Source organism: Puccinia triticina, chromosome 15A (assembly GCF_026914185.1).
Source record: "Puccinia triticina chromosome 15A, complete sequence".
In the NCBI taxonomy this organism is placed as follows: Eukaryota; Fungi; Basidiomycota; class Pucciniomycetes; order Pucciniales; family Pucciniaceae; genus Puccinia; species Puccinia triticina.
Window position 1 is genome coordinate 4,923,814 of NC_070572.1, and position 15,179 is coordinate 4,938,992.

At 46.0% G+C, this 15,179-nt stretch overlaps 1 protein-coding gene across 1 annotated transcript; it reads right to left on the reverse strand.

Moving 5' to 3' along the window:
* Nucleotides 1–14,651: 14,651 nt before the first annotated feature.
* PtA15_15A488 (uncharacterized protein) lies at nucleotides 14,652–14,904 on the reverse strand (the record flags this gene model as incomplete). Its single annotated transcript, XM_053163697.1, has 2 exons — nucleotides 14,652–14,704; nucleotides 14,772–14,904. 2 exons carry the CDS (start codon nucleotides 14,902–14,904, stop codon nucleotides 14,652–14,654), a joined length of 186 nt encoding a protein of 61 aa, XP_053027647.1.
* Nucleotides 14,905–15,179: the final 275 nt, after the last annotated feature.

Below are 15,179 nucleotides of genomic sequence, written 5' to 3' on the forward strand. Positions count from 1 at the left end.
AAGAAGTTGCCGGTTGATGGTAACTCCAGGCGCTTGGCACAACATTACCAACCAGGTTTGATTGTCCAATCCGTTAAACTCCAGTTTGGGTATTGGGTACCATCCCAAGACATTCATACAAAGTGATTGTGAGATTGCGGGTCAATGGTTTAGGAGCAGGCAAATTGACAGGAGGGGCATTTGTAATACCCATTGCTTGTTGACACAGTTGGGCATATCTTGTCGTTGGAATGCCTGTTGTCATCCAGATTGATTGTTGGCGCCAACAAGCACTCTGGCAAACCCAATGGATAGTTCTCACTGTCAGCTACCCGGAACCCCCTACTGAAATCCGATCAGACTTTCAATGATGAGGGAATCTAGGATGAGGCAAAAACTAAGTGCGAGGGAGAAAGCTGCACCGTAATTATCCCAGCCACTATGACAGTACATACATGGATTGACAGGAGGACAACGGGGCCAGGGTAATGTATGACCTGAGGCGCGACGAGTGACTGGCTGTGGAGCTGAGCTGGTTTGCAAGGGCCTTGCAAATGTTGCGCAGGGACCATGCGCAATGACAATTAAGATGTGGGGTTTTTGCGCGGAGGGAAGTTGTTTTTTGGCTTGGTAGGCTGCAGGGTCCGGTGCAACGGCCGTCTTGTTGCGGAGGATGCGGAGGCGGTTGCCAGGGCGGCGCGGTGCAGTGATAGGGCCGCGGTGGTGGCGTTGGTGGTTGCAAAGATGAAGAGTACAACATTGAGGCAATGGGGAGACTGAGAGTCAAGGAGCAAAGTCTATAAATACTGGACCTGAGCTGGAGGAGTGATTTCCTCAGGCAACTCCTTGGGCTGGTTTCCAGCCGGGGTGTTGTCTCACCCCCGTCTGTTGTTGCACTTGCGCAGTTTGGCGGGGGAATATTTGTTGGCCCCCCTTTTGCTTAACCGCTGGGGGTCATCCTCTCATTGTTTTTTGACCCTGCTAGACAGGGATGGACAATGGGCCACGGTACATCAGCTTGCTGATGTTAGGTGGTAGGGTGTGGTTTCTTTTTGGTTGTCTTTTTTCATTGTTGTGTTTTTTTTGTTGTTTTTGGGAATTGTAGAGGGGAAACCCTAGATGTTATTTTTCCTGGCACTTGTAGATGGGAAACCCTTGATTTTTTTTGTGTATTCTGTAAACTTGTGGGGGAAACCCTTGAAGTTTTTTTTCATGATTCAGAGGCTTTAATATACTTGGATAGTATGACATCATTTACACTGTTTCTGCAGCCTCAGACTTTGTGTATACATTAATTCCCTCTGTATGACAGCTCATGCAGTCTACTGCATCCTTATGCATGTTTAGAATGTTCTGTTGTATATTCCGACATCATGCATGCACCCCTGGCATGTTTAGAATGTTCTGTTGTATATTCTGACACCACTCATGCACCCCTGAGGGGTCATGACATCATTTGTATCTACTCCCACCAGCTGAAATCCCTCACCCTGATGTCTAGATTAGCTGAAACCCTAACCCACAAGCCCCTTTGGGGCTCCACTTTTGTCTATAAAAGGAGCTCTCTCCACCCCCAGTGGTCTGCTCCCCAGTTCCTCACCCAGAACTCACAAGTCACCCAACACTCATCCACACTCAAATCTTAAAATCCTTATAACAATAACTCAACCCTTATAACAATAACTCAACCCTTATAACAGAGTAATTAAAACACTTACACGTTGCCAGTCAAACAGATTTCATCTGGAACAGACCAGACCTATCACTTAATAAAACTTGCCAAGCTGAGCTTGGTGGGTCTTGTTGAATGATAACAGAAGGGCAGAGCTTGCAACTCCATCATACCCTTCACCATTCAGAAAAAGGGTTTCATTACCACTTTTGAGTCTTACATCGGAAATTCATCAACTTTATCAATCCTATTTTTGGGCGCTCTCCATGGTGCTCTTGTGAGCTTATCTTTCCCGATCATTCTCTGCAAATCAAAAGCCCTTGGCATTTTCCACTTTGTGATCCCGCCGCCCGCAGTATTCCCGGCTATCCTTTTCAGTACAACACAACCGCTGTAAAGCTCAAAAGTGTTCCTGAGAACCTTTTGCTGAGTGCGGAAAGGGATGAATGAGGTTACCTCTGCCTTTCCTGGGTCACTAGACACTAAAACAAGCCCCCCAATCTATGATTGGAAGGTTTATGTAGTGATAGTGGAGGTGTATCAAAAGATGACCTACTTTGAGCAGGTGGCTTAAGGGTTATGGTGATGTAGCTGATGTGTAAGTGTTGTAATGAGGTTGTAATTTGTATGTAAGGGTGTAAAACCACAATATAGAGTGAGCTAATACTGTAGAGTGAGCAAGTATTGTACTGTTATGGGGTAAGCTGAGTGCAAGTAGTTTGCTGAGAGAAATTACAACTGGGGGGAGGAGAGCCTCCTTAAATAGAAAAGAGTGAGACATTTTAGCTCCAGGGGAACAAGAGAATGAGGGGTTTTAGCTGCCCTGAAAGCTACAATGAGGTATTTTGGCTGGTGGTTGACAGGTCACATGAGGTCATGATGTCATATGAGAGAATTTAGCTAGTGAGAAATAGGAGGTGAGGTATTTTAGCTGGCCTTGCCTGTCAACTGATGTCATCTGCAAGCTGCATGAGGGGTTTTTGCCATCTTGACACCTGCATGATGTCATCTGTCAACTGTCAGACTGCATAAGCCTGCATCAAGTGTGCAAAACACTGCATGACACTGCATGACATGTGCATAGCACAATGAAATGAGTGCAGCTGATGAGGTAAAGTATATGTAAAGGTTTAGACAAGCTGTCAGGGTGGTCCATGTAACCGATTACATGTCCTGGGTAAGTGTGGTTCATGTAACGGATTACATGACCTGAGTATGGTGTTTGTGTGTGTGAAACTGAATGATGGTGTCTTGAAGGGGTTGTAACTTGTGATCCAGAGGGGTTTAATGTGTTTTTTCCATGGTGTCCTGTGTAGTTTTGGCCGTAGAATCCAGTGGTGCCGCCATATTGGTTGATTTGAGAGTGTACATATGAGAAAAAAGGAATTTTTGAAATGGGCTAGATGGGTAACCATAAAGCATACCACACCGCCAACGCGCCTTCACAGCCGTTGTAAAATCTCTTTCCCCAATCTACTACTCAGATTCTCATCAGCCTATCTGACCAATCCCAGAGGTCACCTCTCAAACAACTCAATCAATCCCCTCCAATAACTGCTGCCGACCTGCACCAGACGGAGTTCCACACCGGCTCTTTCCATCCAAAATTGCTGTTGTGGAAATACTCTGAGGGAAGAATAGAGCTTGAGAGGGATTTGGTGCTTGAAGGGCTGCCTCTCAGGGGAACAAGAAAAAGAATATAAGAGTATGGACTATCAAAGAAAGGTGTGGCTATGGAGATTTTTGAGGCATGTCTGTAGGGTTTTACTTTAATGGGTATACTAATCTAATAGTAGGAGTCAAGTATAATAGAAAGTCTGTCCAACCTGATATATTTGGTATAGACATATCAAGCTTGTCCACTATGATTTAATGGCATAAGCTAGGCTAGTGAATGGTGACCAGTGATCTGTATTGCTGGGACAGGATCTGATGGGGAACAAAAGGTAGGGCCAAAGAGGGCAGACTATATACAAAATATTATGGGGCTGAGTTGTGGTTGGAAGAAAAGATGAAACAGTGAAAATTATCAATCAAGGGGCTGAGGCTGAAAATGCTATGGGGATGGAAAGTCCTGGAATGAGGCTGAAATGTGGAGAGACAATGAAACATCAGAAGAAAGGGATTACATATCATATGAGTGGCTGAAAAGGGAAGGGCTGAAACCAAAGGGGACAAGGGTTAACCAAGATGGGATCTCCATGGCCATTACATGTGTGGCTATTTCCAAATTGGGTTTTTATTCTGGAATGGGAAGGCAGGAAAAGATGATGAATGTCAAGGGTCTTTCCTGATAGTCTGGCTATGTCTGATGGGTGACTTTCTCCCACTTGTGCCTAGCTGGGTGCTTGAGAAATACTGAGTTGGTGTAGGTGGGGAAAATAGAGGAAGGAGATAATGGGGGGCCTGTTGATGGGTATGAGTTGTCCTGGCCTTGATTCTTGAGGGAGGTGGGGCCATGAGTATTCCAGAGAGGTTTATATTGAGGGGAAAAGACTTTTGATTTTGGTGCCATATTCAGGATTGGCTTACCACACCATTTGTCAAGTCCATCTTGGCCCCAGAACTGCCATCTTCCCCGTTGTACAAGTGGCACTGCTGCTTAGGCCACATCTTGGATTCCATTATCAAAGGATACCTCAAATGATTTGTGCCAACTTTTGATCTAAAAAACTTATGTGAATCGTGCAAACAATGCAAAAGTGAACACTGTCAACAACATTTATCCAAGGTCATTCCAAAGGAAAATTGCCTTGACCTCCTGGTCTCGGACGTGCTTGGCCCCCTTGATCCCAACATCAACGGTCACAGATTTTTGCTCATGGTACAAGACCACGCAACGACTTATTCTTTTGTATTTTATATGGCCAGTCCATCGGAAGTTCTGCATATCGTAATCTCCTTAGTCAAATGTCTACATTCCCATTTCAAGACGGCTCCCAAGTTCCTGCGCTGCAACAACGCAAAAGAATACGCGGTGAAACCTCTAGAAACCTATCTCAAATCCATTGGCACATCTTTGATTTTCACATCTCCATATACTCCGGAACAGAATGGTGAGGCTGAGCGCCTCCATTGTACACTCGGCAACATCACCCGCACCACCCTGACCCACTCTGGACCACCGGCAAAACTCTGGTCCTATGCATACAAGTGTGCATGTTTCTTGATCAACCGTCTCCCCATTTCACGTTGCAAATCAAGTCCCCTCGAACTCTGGTCCGTCAGAAAACCCCAAGCCAAGGCGCTATACTCCTTTGGGACAAGAGCATGCATCCACATCCCAAAAGAACATTGTTGAAAGATGGATCTCTGTGGCTGGACCAGCCATCTAGTTGGCTACCAAGATGACAAACAAGGATTGTTCTTTTGGAACCCTGCTACCCAGAAAGTAGTTAAATCTGATTGTGCTGAATTCCTTGATTTTAGAGAAAAGCCAGTAATAAAAGCCCCAGGCGCATGTCCTGATCAATCTTCCGTTCGTAGAATCCTGAAGCTCGGCCAAGAGAAGACAAACAAAATCTGTGACTCCCAAGACTACCAGATTGATTCAATCCAGGCTATTTTGGACACAGACATGCCAAACAGCCTTCACAACTCTCTCCAATTTCCTGAAAAGGAGAGATGGAGTGAGGCTTGCATGTCTGATTGGAATCAACTGGAACAGATTGAGACCTTCAAAGTTGAAGATAAGGCCAACAACCATTCAATTGGAACCCAGTTTGTTTTCAACATCAAGAGGAAGGCTGATGGTACTGTTGAAAAACTCAAAGCCCGCTTTGTAGTGCAGGGATTCAAACAGAGAATTGGTCAAAACGTGAAATCTACATTCGCCCTGATGGCTTTCCTAAGAGCATCTCTAACAGAGCCGCGACTGGGCGTTTGGGGGCTAACTTTGGCCGCCCGGGTTCCTTTCTTGCGCGCTAACGGACCCGCAGAACGACCTGGGAACACTGCCCGTGTAAGACTCAAAAGCAATTGTGAAACCCTTTTGCTGAATGGAGAAGGGGATGATGGAGGTGCAAACTCTGCCCTTCTATACTATCAGATAACAAGACCCACCAAGCTAAGCTTGGCAAGTTTTAATCAAGTGATAGGTCTGGTCTAGTTCCAGATGAAGTTGTTCAATGACAGGTATGTGAGAGTTGAGAGGATTTATGACGATGGAAAGGGTGAAAGTTGACTTGATGTTTCCGGTGGGGGTTGAACACAGGTCCTTGAGAGGGTGATATAAGAAGTTGCGAAGAGTGTCTGGACTGAGAAGGGTATATGTCTTAGTCGGGAGTTGAACCAGGAACCAGGTAACTCGTGACAGGTGCGTGATATGCTACCAGTGATATGAGAGTATGAGAATATGAGAGTGAGCTCAGTGGTTATTGCAGATAAGGGGGATGATATGGTATGTTATAAAAGTGTAAGGGTGATGATAATGGCAACACTGGGTCGCTACGCTAACCATAGCGGTTAGCGTAGCGTAGCGCAGCGCGAATGCGCTATTTTTTAGCGTAGCGTTAGCGCAATTGCACGCATATGCGCTAACGCTACGCGCACGCGGTGCGCAGCTATTTTAGCTGATAGCGTAGCGTTAGCGCAGATGTGCGCAATTGCGCTAACGCTACGCATGCAAGGCGCAAAAGAGCGCGCGCTACGCTGCACTACAGCGCCTTTAGCGGGAAAAAAGGGCTTTTTTTCCACTAAAAGCGGTGTAGCGCAGCGCAGCGTAGCGTAGCAACTGTAGCGGCGCGCTAACGCTAACAAAGAATTGGCGCGCTGTTAGCGCCGCTGAAAATTAGCGCAGCGTAGCGGCGCTAACAGCGCGCTAACGCTATGCAAAATAGATGGGTGCTTTTTGCCGCTACGCTAACACGTAGCGCTGAAATAGGGTAGCGTAGCGTAGCGACCCAGTGTTGATAATGGCTAATGGGTGATATCTGTATAACTGGTGGGTACTGAACTGAGGGAAAAACAACTGGGGGAGAGAGCTCCTTATATAGACAAATGTGAGGGATTTTAGCTACAAGGGGGACCCTGGATGAGGGATTTTAGCTGGTGGGCTGCGTACAAGTGGTGTCAGAAGATACTAAATACAGGCAGAAAGTGGGGTGATAAATGAAAGATGATGTCATACTGATGCAAGGAGTGCATAAACAAAGCGGGGAAATGTCAAATATAGAAGAAATGGGGTTGGTCCCCTGCATAAGCAGTGGAGATAAGAGGGATAGAAAAGAGTATGTGTTTGGCTGGGGCTGAGTATGTGTATACCTGGGATAGGTGACTTGAGGGGTGTGACAGGTTAATGACTGAGGCTGGCCGTGTCCATGAGGGTCCAAGAGGGTGTAACTTCCAATCCTGCGGGGTTCCAGTGACGCTTCCAGTGGGGACTAGGGGTAAAATCGGCCGTAGAATCCATTTCTGAGGTCCATTTGGTGGTATCTTGAAGCCTAGGGTGAGTAAATATATGTATAAGAAAAAACTTTTGATTTTTCACTTTTCCGTCTACCACATCCTCCCCCAACTTATTGTCTGTTCCCAGACAATTCCACCGGAAAAGTGCCGTATCTTGACGTTTGGAAGCTTGAGGCTTGAATTTTTACGGAGTGACATGATAAATCCTAGGGAAAATGGTTGTTGGACGTCTTCTGGGTGTGGTGACTGAAAGGTGTAGCGGGGTGAAATTGGGTCAAAAAAATTGATTTTTGTCAATTTTATGATTTTTCTTGATGGGGAAATTTTGATGGTTTGGGGAGTCGAAGTTCTGCGTGCAGTCCGCAGCTGCGCAGCCGCGCAGTACCGCAGTAGTTCACGTCGAGCTGCCGTGGTTGACGTCGAGCTGCCTTAGTTGCCGCCGCAGTCGCGCAAGCGCTCTGGTAGGGTGCGCGCGCCTGGAGCCGCGAGGTTCGGTTATCAAGTGTTGATCGGGGGCCCGTGGGTCCGGTCCCGGTGCTTGAGTTTGGTTGGGCCTTGGGCCCGGGTGTTCTGCGCTGCTCGCGCCCGCCCGTGTATGTCTGGGCTCGCCCTGGGGTATGTACATATATCACCCATACCCCCTGAGGGGTATAGATATGTATATCCTTAAACTTCCAACGCCTTCCGATCCTCAACCAACTTGACTCCGCATTGATCTGCCGGCGTGTACCCCGCCCCACGCCTCCTGGCGTGTCGACTGGTCTCTTTGGATACCGTCTTGCACTCGTTTTCCGGTCCTTCAGCGTTTGACTTTGGTGAGTATCCCCTCACAGAGGGGACAAAGTCTGCTTACTGCTTCTAAGACTGATTGCTGGTGTCCATCGCGCGAGCAAGGTCGTATCTTCTCCAGAGGGTTGACGAGTGGCTGCGCAATACAGCTGTCAGATCTTGCCTCGCCGCCACCAGCGCCATCGTTCGAGCTGGCCGTCTTTGAACTTGCCCCGCAAACCATTCATTTCGGCCCAATCTTAAGTCAATAACGGCTCGTCCGATGTTAATCGATGGGGTTGGGATCCTCGGTTCTTGTGTTGGAGCCTTCAAGTAAGTGGTCCCTGTTTTTGGGCTGGAAAGCTATAAAACAGGCCTCTTCCCAGTGCCTCTCCTCTCCTCACTCGCTCCTCATCCCACCAATACCATACTCGCCTCGTGCTAACTAAAAGCTTGATTTGTTATATGTCTGATCGTCCACTATATAGAACTTACTATGTGCTGAACTCCATATCGTCCGGTCTCTAATCTTCTTGTATTCGTTGGAATCAAGCCCAGCTCAACGCCATCAATCGATCCGCAGATTTGAGGGCTTGTCGTGCTCGTTGTGTCCGCACCAAGCTCTGGATACTAATCGATCCGTCCGCCGTTGATCAGGATAAACAAGTAAGTTTTTTCTTTTCTATCCGACCATCTCGGGTCCTGGTTGCTCCGGATATCCGCTTCGTAGATACTGAGTACTGATTGGCTTGATCCCTTCTAACAATCTGCTAATTTGCGGGCCTGTTGTGCTCGCCGCCAACACCCGGATAGTGACCAGTGCTTTTGTGATTGATCCGACTGACGCTGAGCAAGTAAACTTGTAAGTCGTTTCTTCCTGATCCGTTATGTATAAGCTCCCTTGGATGGTTCGGATATCCGGTCCGGTAGCCATTGGGTACTGGGAACGCTCCCCTGTCCCTGTCGAAGTTCGAAATCGCGTCCCATCCGAGATTCTTTTTAGATATTGTACAAAAAAAATTCAAAATGACCAAAAATGAAATGAAAGCCCCCCCTCCCCCAACTTCAATGGTTGTCCTCAACCTTCAAGAGGATAAAAGTTTAAGTGAGTAGTCCAAGGAAGTATATTGAGCTCTGAAGGAATGGATTGAGTCAGAAATGTGATTGGATAAGAGAGGTGGAGAAGAATGGTAAAATAGAAAAATAGTTGAGAGAAAAAGAGTGAAGGGAGGAAGGTGGGAAAAGAATGACTAAGTAAAAGAGTGAGTTCCTCCCCCAACTTGAAAAAAATGTCTGATATGATTGTCTTTGTGCTGAAAAGTTTAGTCTCATGCCTAGGAGGTAGGTTTTCTGTTTGAGGGTTTTTTATAGATTTATTTGAGAGATTTTGAGTGAGGGGCAAGTAAGATTTTTTTTTTTTATGATAGTGATGGAGGGAGGACGGTGATGAAAGAGTGATGTTTGAAAGAATGTGGGCTCCTCCCCCAACTTGAAAGATTTAAGCCCCAAGATTTTGAGAATTTAGAGCTGATATCCAGTTTTGATAATTTTAGAAAAGAAAAAGAGAAAAATGGTAAATTGTTAACCAATTCCAACAAGGAGCTGTGGGCGGTTGAATGCTTCCTGGAGTTTTCCAAAGCGATCCGGTGGAATTTTGAGAGTTGGTTGAAAAATGAGCTTCTTGAGTAGGTAAAATAAGAGAAGAAATTCTTTGTTTTGTGATTTGAGTTGAGATAGGTTGTTAATAGATCTGTCCAATTCTTGTTTTGGTTTTAATTTCTTCTTTGAAAAAGTTGGTTTTGAGGTGATATCCGGAGGAACTGGAGCCGGCGGAGTCTTGAATATTTCTTCAGCAGATGGACAAAGCGGATTCAGATTGACTGAAATTTGTGAGTTTGTTGGTTCAAGATTGGTAGGATGATTATCTGAGTTGCATAGACTGATGATGTTGTCTTCCTTTGCTTCAGGGGCTGTATCTGCGGTCCCTGGGTCTTGAGGTAAAGGTTTGTTAAAGAATTCTTCATGTTGATCCAAGTGAGGTTTGAAAAGGTGCTTGTTGAAAATCTTGCTTTGAATTTTGTGAATATGTTCAATCCAACTGATTTCAGGGGAGCAAGGAAATTTTGGATCTTGCTGATTTGTTTCTGTAAGATGGGAATCTTCAATTTTCGACTTATAGTTGCTGTTGAGTTGATGTGGCTGATGATCCAAGGTCTTGATTTTCTGAACAGATTGATCTGACATTTCTTCCTGATTTACGCTGATAGCCGTATTCACACCGTTGGAGTCAAATTCTAGTATCTCAATAACAGTGTGTTTAAGCTCCATTACTGTATCCATGAAGTATGCCGTTGACGGCTTCTGGTTTGTTGGTAGCTGGATTATTGAAGCTGTTGTTTCAAAAACTGATTCCTAAGAGTAAGTCTGTGTTTCTGTTTCTGTAAGTTCTGACGTAGGTTTTGTAACATCTGTTATTGGTTCCACCATATCTGTCACAGGATGTGTGATTTCCATTGCCGGTTCCAGGACGTGTTTGAGTGGTTTTTCTGAGAATTCGAGTGGATAGTTGTAATCAGGAGATAAATTTAAGCCCAGAGCGTTTTCTTGTTTTCGGAGTTCAGTAAGCTTTTTCTGCAGATGTTGGATTTGTTTCCGGCAAACTTCCTCTATCCGTATAACCTCCGTTTCCGTAGCGGCAACCAGGTGATTCCATTCAATAACTTCATATTTCCCACTTTTCCCTTTTCGAAGCTGGCCGTTGTTGAATAAGGTTTGGTTGATGTTTTCCTGACTTTCTCTTGAAAAGGAACTTAAGAATAAAACACTGGCTTCTTCTTTCTTCCAAACCTGGTAGGATTCCATCATGTAATCAAGTATTGTGTTGAATTTTCCGAGATATCTTCTGTAAGTCTGGTAGTTTAAGATTCCTTGTTGGGCCTGTTGTCCTGCTACCTTGAATAGATCCTTCTTGGTGTACAAAACTGAAGCATCAAATTCTCCCCAGGTGTCAATCATTGCCGTACGCAGGGTATCCCAGTCGCATTCTTCGTAACCGTCCATATCCTCAATTTGGCACTTCAGTTCCTCCGTTCGTATGAATCGTCCAATCTGAAGAGCTCTTTGAAATTTTGTTGAACCAAACCAATCTGCTGCCTGTTCGTATTTCCGTAAGAAGGTGAAGAATTGATTTCCATCATAGAATAGTTCATCGTCATCAATAAATCCTGGTGGATAATCTGATTGTTGGTAGGCAGGCTGATATTGTTGTTGTTGTTGAGGCCAATAATATGATGGTTGTTGATAGATAGGGTAGTGCTGCTGAACCGGAATCCAAGGATGTGGTGGCTGAGCAGGTTGTTGTTGTTGTTTCATTTTTTCTGGTGAAGTGCTTTGTTTTGGTTGAGTTTCATCTAAGTCAGGTAAGTCCCCTTCAGTGGGATATCTGAATTGATTATCTGATCTTGATGCTTTCTTTCTTTGTTTGAGCCAACATCGTAGTTTTCATATTCCTAATCATGGCCGGAGTCCCCGTAAAAGGTCTTTTCCTCAAAGTGGTTCTTGGATTAATCGTATCTTCAAAATCTGGTACGCCAAACGCTATATTCATGTCGATTCTTGTTGATCTTGTAGTTTCATATTATGATGATCCGCTGCTAACTGTTACTGTGCTCTGAAAAAGAAACAATAATATCTGGTCTCTGGTCTCTTTACCAGGGCAAATTGGGGGTTTTTCTTTTAATATTTAAAATAACTTTACCGTGCTGGGAAACTTCTTCTAACAGTATCTGCTTATCCAAATTCTTCAGGTCTTACTCTTGCCCTTCTTGAGGTCTTATAAGCAGCTGCTTCCTTTGAATGATTCCGGAGTTCTCTTCTACCAGGTTCCTAGTTATCCAAATTCTTCAGGTCTTACTCTTGCCCTTCTTAAGGTTTTATAACTGGCTGATTTCTTCGAGAGTCTCTTTTCAGATTCGGTGGTTACACGTTTCTTTTCAGAGGTTTGTAATTGGTTCCTTGGATGGTTTGAAATTAATTGACTAGTTGTCCAACAGAATGACTGAATATGCCGTTGAGTGTTATAGATTTGTTGAAAAATTTGATTCCTTTCGCCGCTCGAAGTTGAGATCTGTAGACAATGGTATTTCTGGCTTTCTTGGTCAAAATTGATTATCCGTTGTCAATCGAACAAAGTTATCCTATCACATTGGGGACTCCCTTGTAAGACTCAAAAGCGATTGTGAAACCCTTTTGCTGAATGGAGAAGGGGATGATGGAGGTGCAAACTCTGCCCTTCTATACTATCAGATAACAAGACCCACCAAGCTAAGCTTGGCAAGTTTTAATCAAGTGATAGGTCTGGTCTAGTTCCAGATGAAGTTGTTCGATGACAGGTATGTGAGAGTTGAGAGGATTTATGACGATGGAAAGGGTGAAAGTTGACTTGATGTTTCCGGTGGGGGTTGAACACAGGTCCTTGAGAGGGTGATATAAGAAGTTGAGAAGAGTGTCTGGACTGAGAAGGGTATATGTCTTAGTCAGGAGTTGAACCAGGAACCAGGTAAATTGTGACAGGTGCGTGATATGCAACCAGTGATATGAGAGTATGAGAATATGAGAGTGAGCTCAGTGGTTATTGCAGATAAGAGGGATGATATGGTATGTTATAAAAGTGTAAGGGTGATAATAATGGCTAATGGGTGATATCTGTATAACTGGTGGGTACTGAACTGAGGGAAAAACAACTGGGGGAGAGAGCTCCTTATATAGACAAATGTGAGGGATTTTAGCTACAAGGGGGACCCTGGATGAGGGATTTTAGCTGGTGGGCTACGTACAAGTGGTGTCAGAAGATACTAAATACAGGCAGAAAGTGGGGTGATAAATGAAAGATGATGTCATACTGATGCAAGGAGTGCATAAACAAAGCGGGGAAATGTCAAATACAGAAGAAATGGGGTTGGTCCCCTGCATAAGCAGTGGAGATAAGAGGGATAGAAAAGAGTATGTGTTTGGCTGGGGCTGAGTATGTGTATACCTGGGAAAGGTGACTTGAGGGGTGTGACAGGTTAATGACTGAGGCTGGCCGTGTCCATGAGGGTCCAAGAGGGTGTAACTTCCAATCCTGCGGGGTTCCAGTGACGCTTCCAGTGGGGACTAGGGGTAAAATCGGCCGTAGAATCCATTTCTGAGGTCCATTTGGTGGTATCTTGAAGCCTAGGGTGAGTAAATATATGTATGAGAAAAAGCTTTTGATTTTTCACTTTTCCGTCTACACCGGGGGGAGTCAAACCCGCAATCACCTGCTGACTTCTGCGGGTCGCCTCCCAGCCGCAATTGACCAGACAAACCTCCATCCACTCGACTTCATCAGCAAAGCATCGAAGCTCACCAAGACAGAAAAAAACATGTCTGCATTGGATTAAGTCAAGAGTCCTCTCAATAACCGGGTCTGTTCCGGTCACTGAGGGGATCAAATATGTACTCCTCTCAATTACTGGTTCTCTTTGCCAGTCATTGAGAGGAGTAAACAATTACCTTGATGACCGGCTCTCTCCGTTCATCAAGAGGAGTAACCATTTGTACATCCTTGATGACTGGGCCCGTTCCTGTCACCAAGAAGAGGACAATGTAAGATAACTCCCCTCAATGACTGGTTTGCTCGGGTCATCAAGAGGATTGTTTCCTCCTCTTGATGACCGGGTTTGCTCCGGTCATCGAGATACGTGCGTGGTCTTCTCCAGTCATCGAGAGGAGTAAACAACTCCGCTTGATGACTGGACAGTTCTCTCCGGTCATTGAGAGGAGTAAACAACTCCGCTTGATGACTGGACGGTTCTCTCCGGTCATCAAGAGGAGTATAAAATATCATGACCCCTCTCAATGACTGGTCCGCTTGGGTCATCGAGAGGAGTTTTTCCGTTGTTTGCTCCGGTCATTGAGATACATGTGTCCCGATGACCAGAACGTTCTGGTCATTGATGTACATGCCTCCCGATGACCAGAACGTTCAGGTCATTGAGGGGAGTATGCTATACTCCTATTGATGACCGGAACAAGGGTGGTGGGTGGTGCTGGAGAATTGAGATCCGTCTGTCGGATTGCGGCTTGAACAGCCAGTCCATAATTGGAGCTGAGCCGCGACTGCTGTGACATGTGCTCGCGGGCTGGGGAACGCAGGCCAACTGCCCCCCGGACCGTTGGAGATGCTCTAACTACTCTATGACTTCTACTCACACTGGCAATCGTCAACAAATGGAAGATTAATTTGTTTGACATCACCGCGGCATTTGTACATAGCCCAATTGATGAATTCATTTATGTCAACCCTCCAGTAGATCTACTTCCCCACCTTGCAGGCAAGGTGTTGCGACTTAAGAAAGCTTTGTATGGCATACAACAAGCCAGCAGATGCTGGTGGAAACACTTCAGCGGACTTCTCAAGCAATGGGACTTTGAATGCGATTAAGTTGAAGAATGTTTGTATTGGTACAAGAAGGGATATTCAGTAATCATCATTTGGATCCATGTCAATGATGGTATTGTCTTCAGCAACAACAAAACAGCTTTGTCACATTTACAGGGAAAACTCAAACAAAATCTCAGAGTGAAATGGGACAATCAACCTGATAAACTAGTTGGCATCAAGATGGAATACACAGCGGGGCAGATCAAATAAAAGTTCACTGTCCAGACGGCGCCCCCGCAGTACAGGCGCCAAGGAGTGCGCCACGATGACCCCCAGTCACGCTGGCGCCTTTCCTGTTGTACACTGGGACGCCACCGTTTATGGACGTCCCCTCATGTACGCCATGGGGGCACCACCAGGCTAGGCGCCATAGGGCCGTCCCGGTGGGGTGTCATTGCGACGGCCCGGGCGGGCTGACGGCCAATCCGGTGCGTCAGCTTTCCGGCGTTCTGGGGTCGCAGCCGGCCCCATGGCACCAACAAGTGGGTGTACTTGCGGGCGTAGCAGCGGCAAGGCCATCGGGCTCCGTCAAGATGGCAGCCCTGAGGCCTCCGCGATGTGTTTCAGGGTCGCCAAGCAAGCCCAAGGGTCGCACCTCACCCAGATGCCTCATGGGCTGCATATACAGCGCATCGGTTCCACCCCATTCACCTCATGAGTGGTGAGGTGAAACCATCTCCTTCAACACCCACCCGCTTCCATAGTCCAATACAACCCCGCAAATCCGACTCACTCTCCATTGATTGACCCGCCCCCACGCCCAGTCACCGACGAACCAACCAGCCCGAGAACTCCGCCATGCAGGAAGCAGGCGCCTTTTTCGGGTCCCCCCGGCGCCCCGGCCGGACGCCTACAAGGCAACCTTTGGAAACCACCCCATGGGCGTCC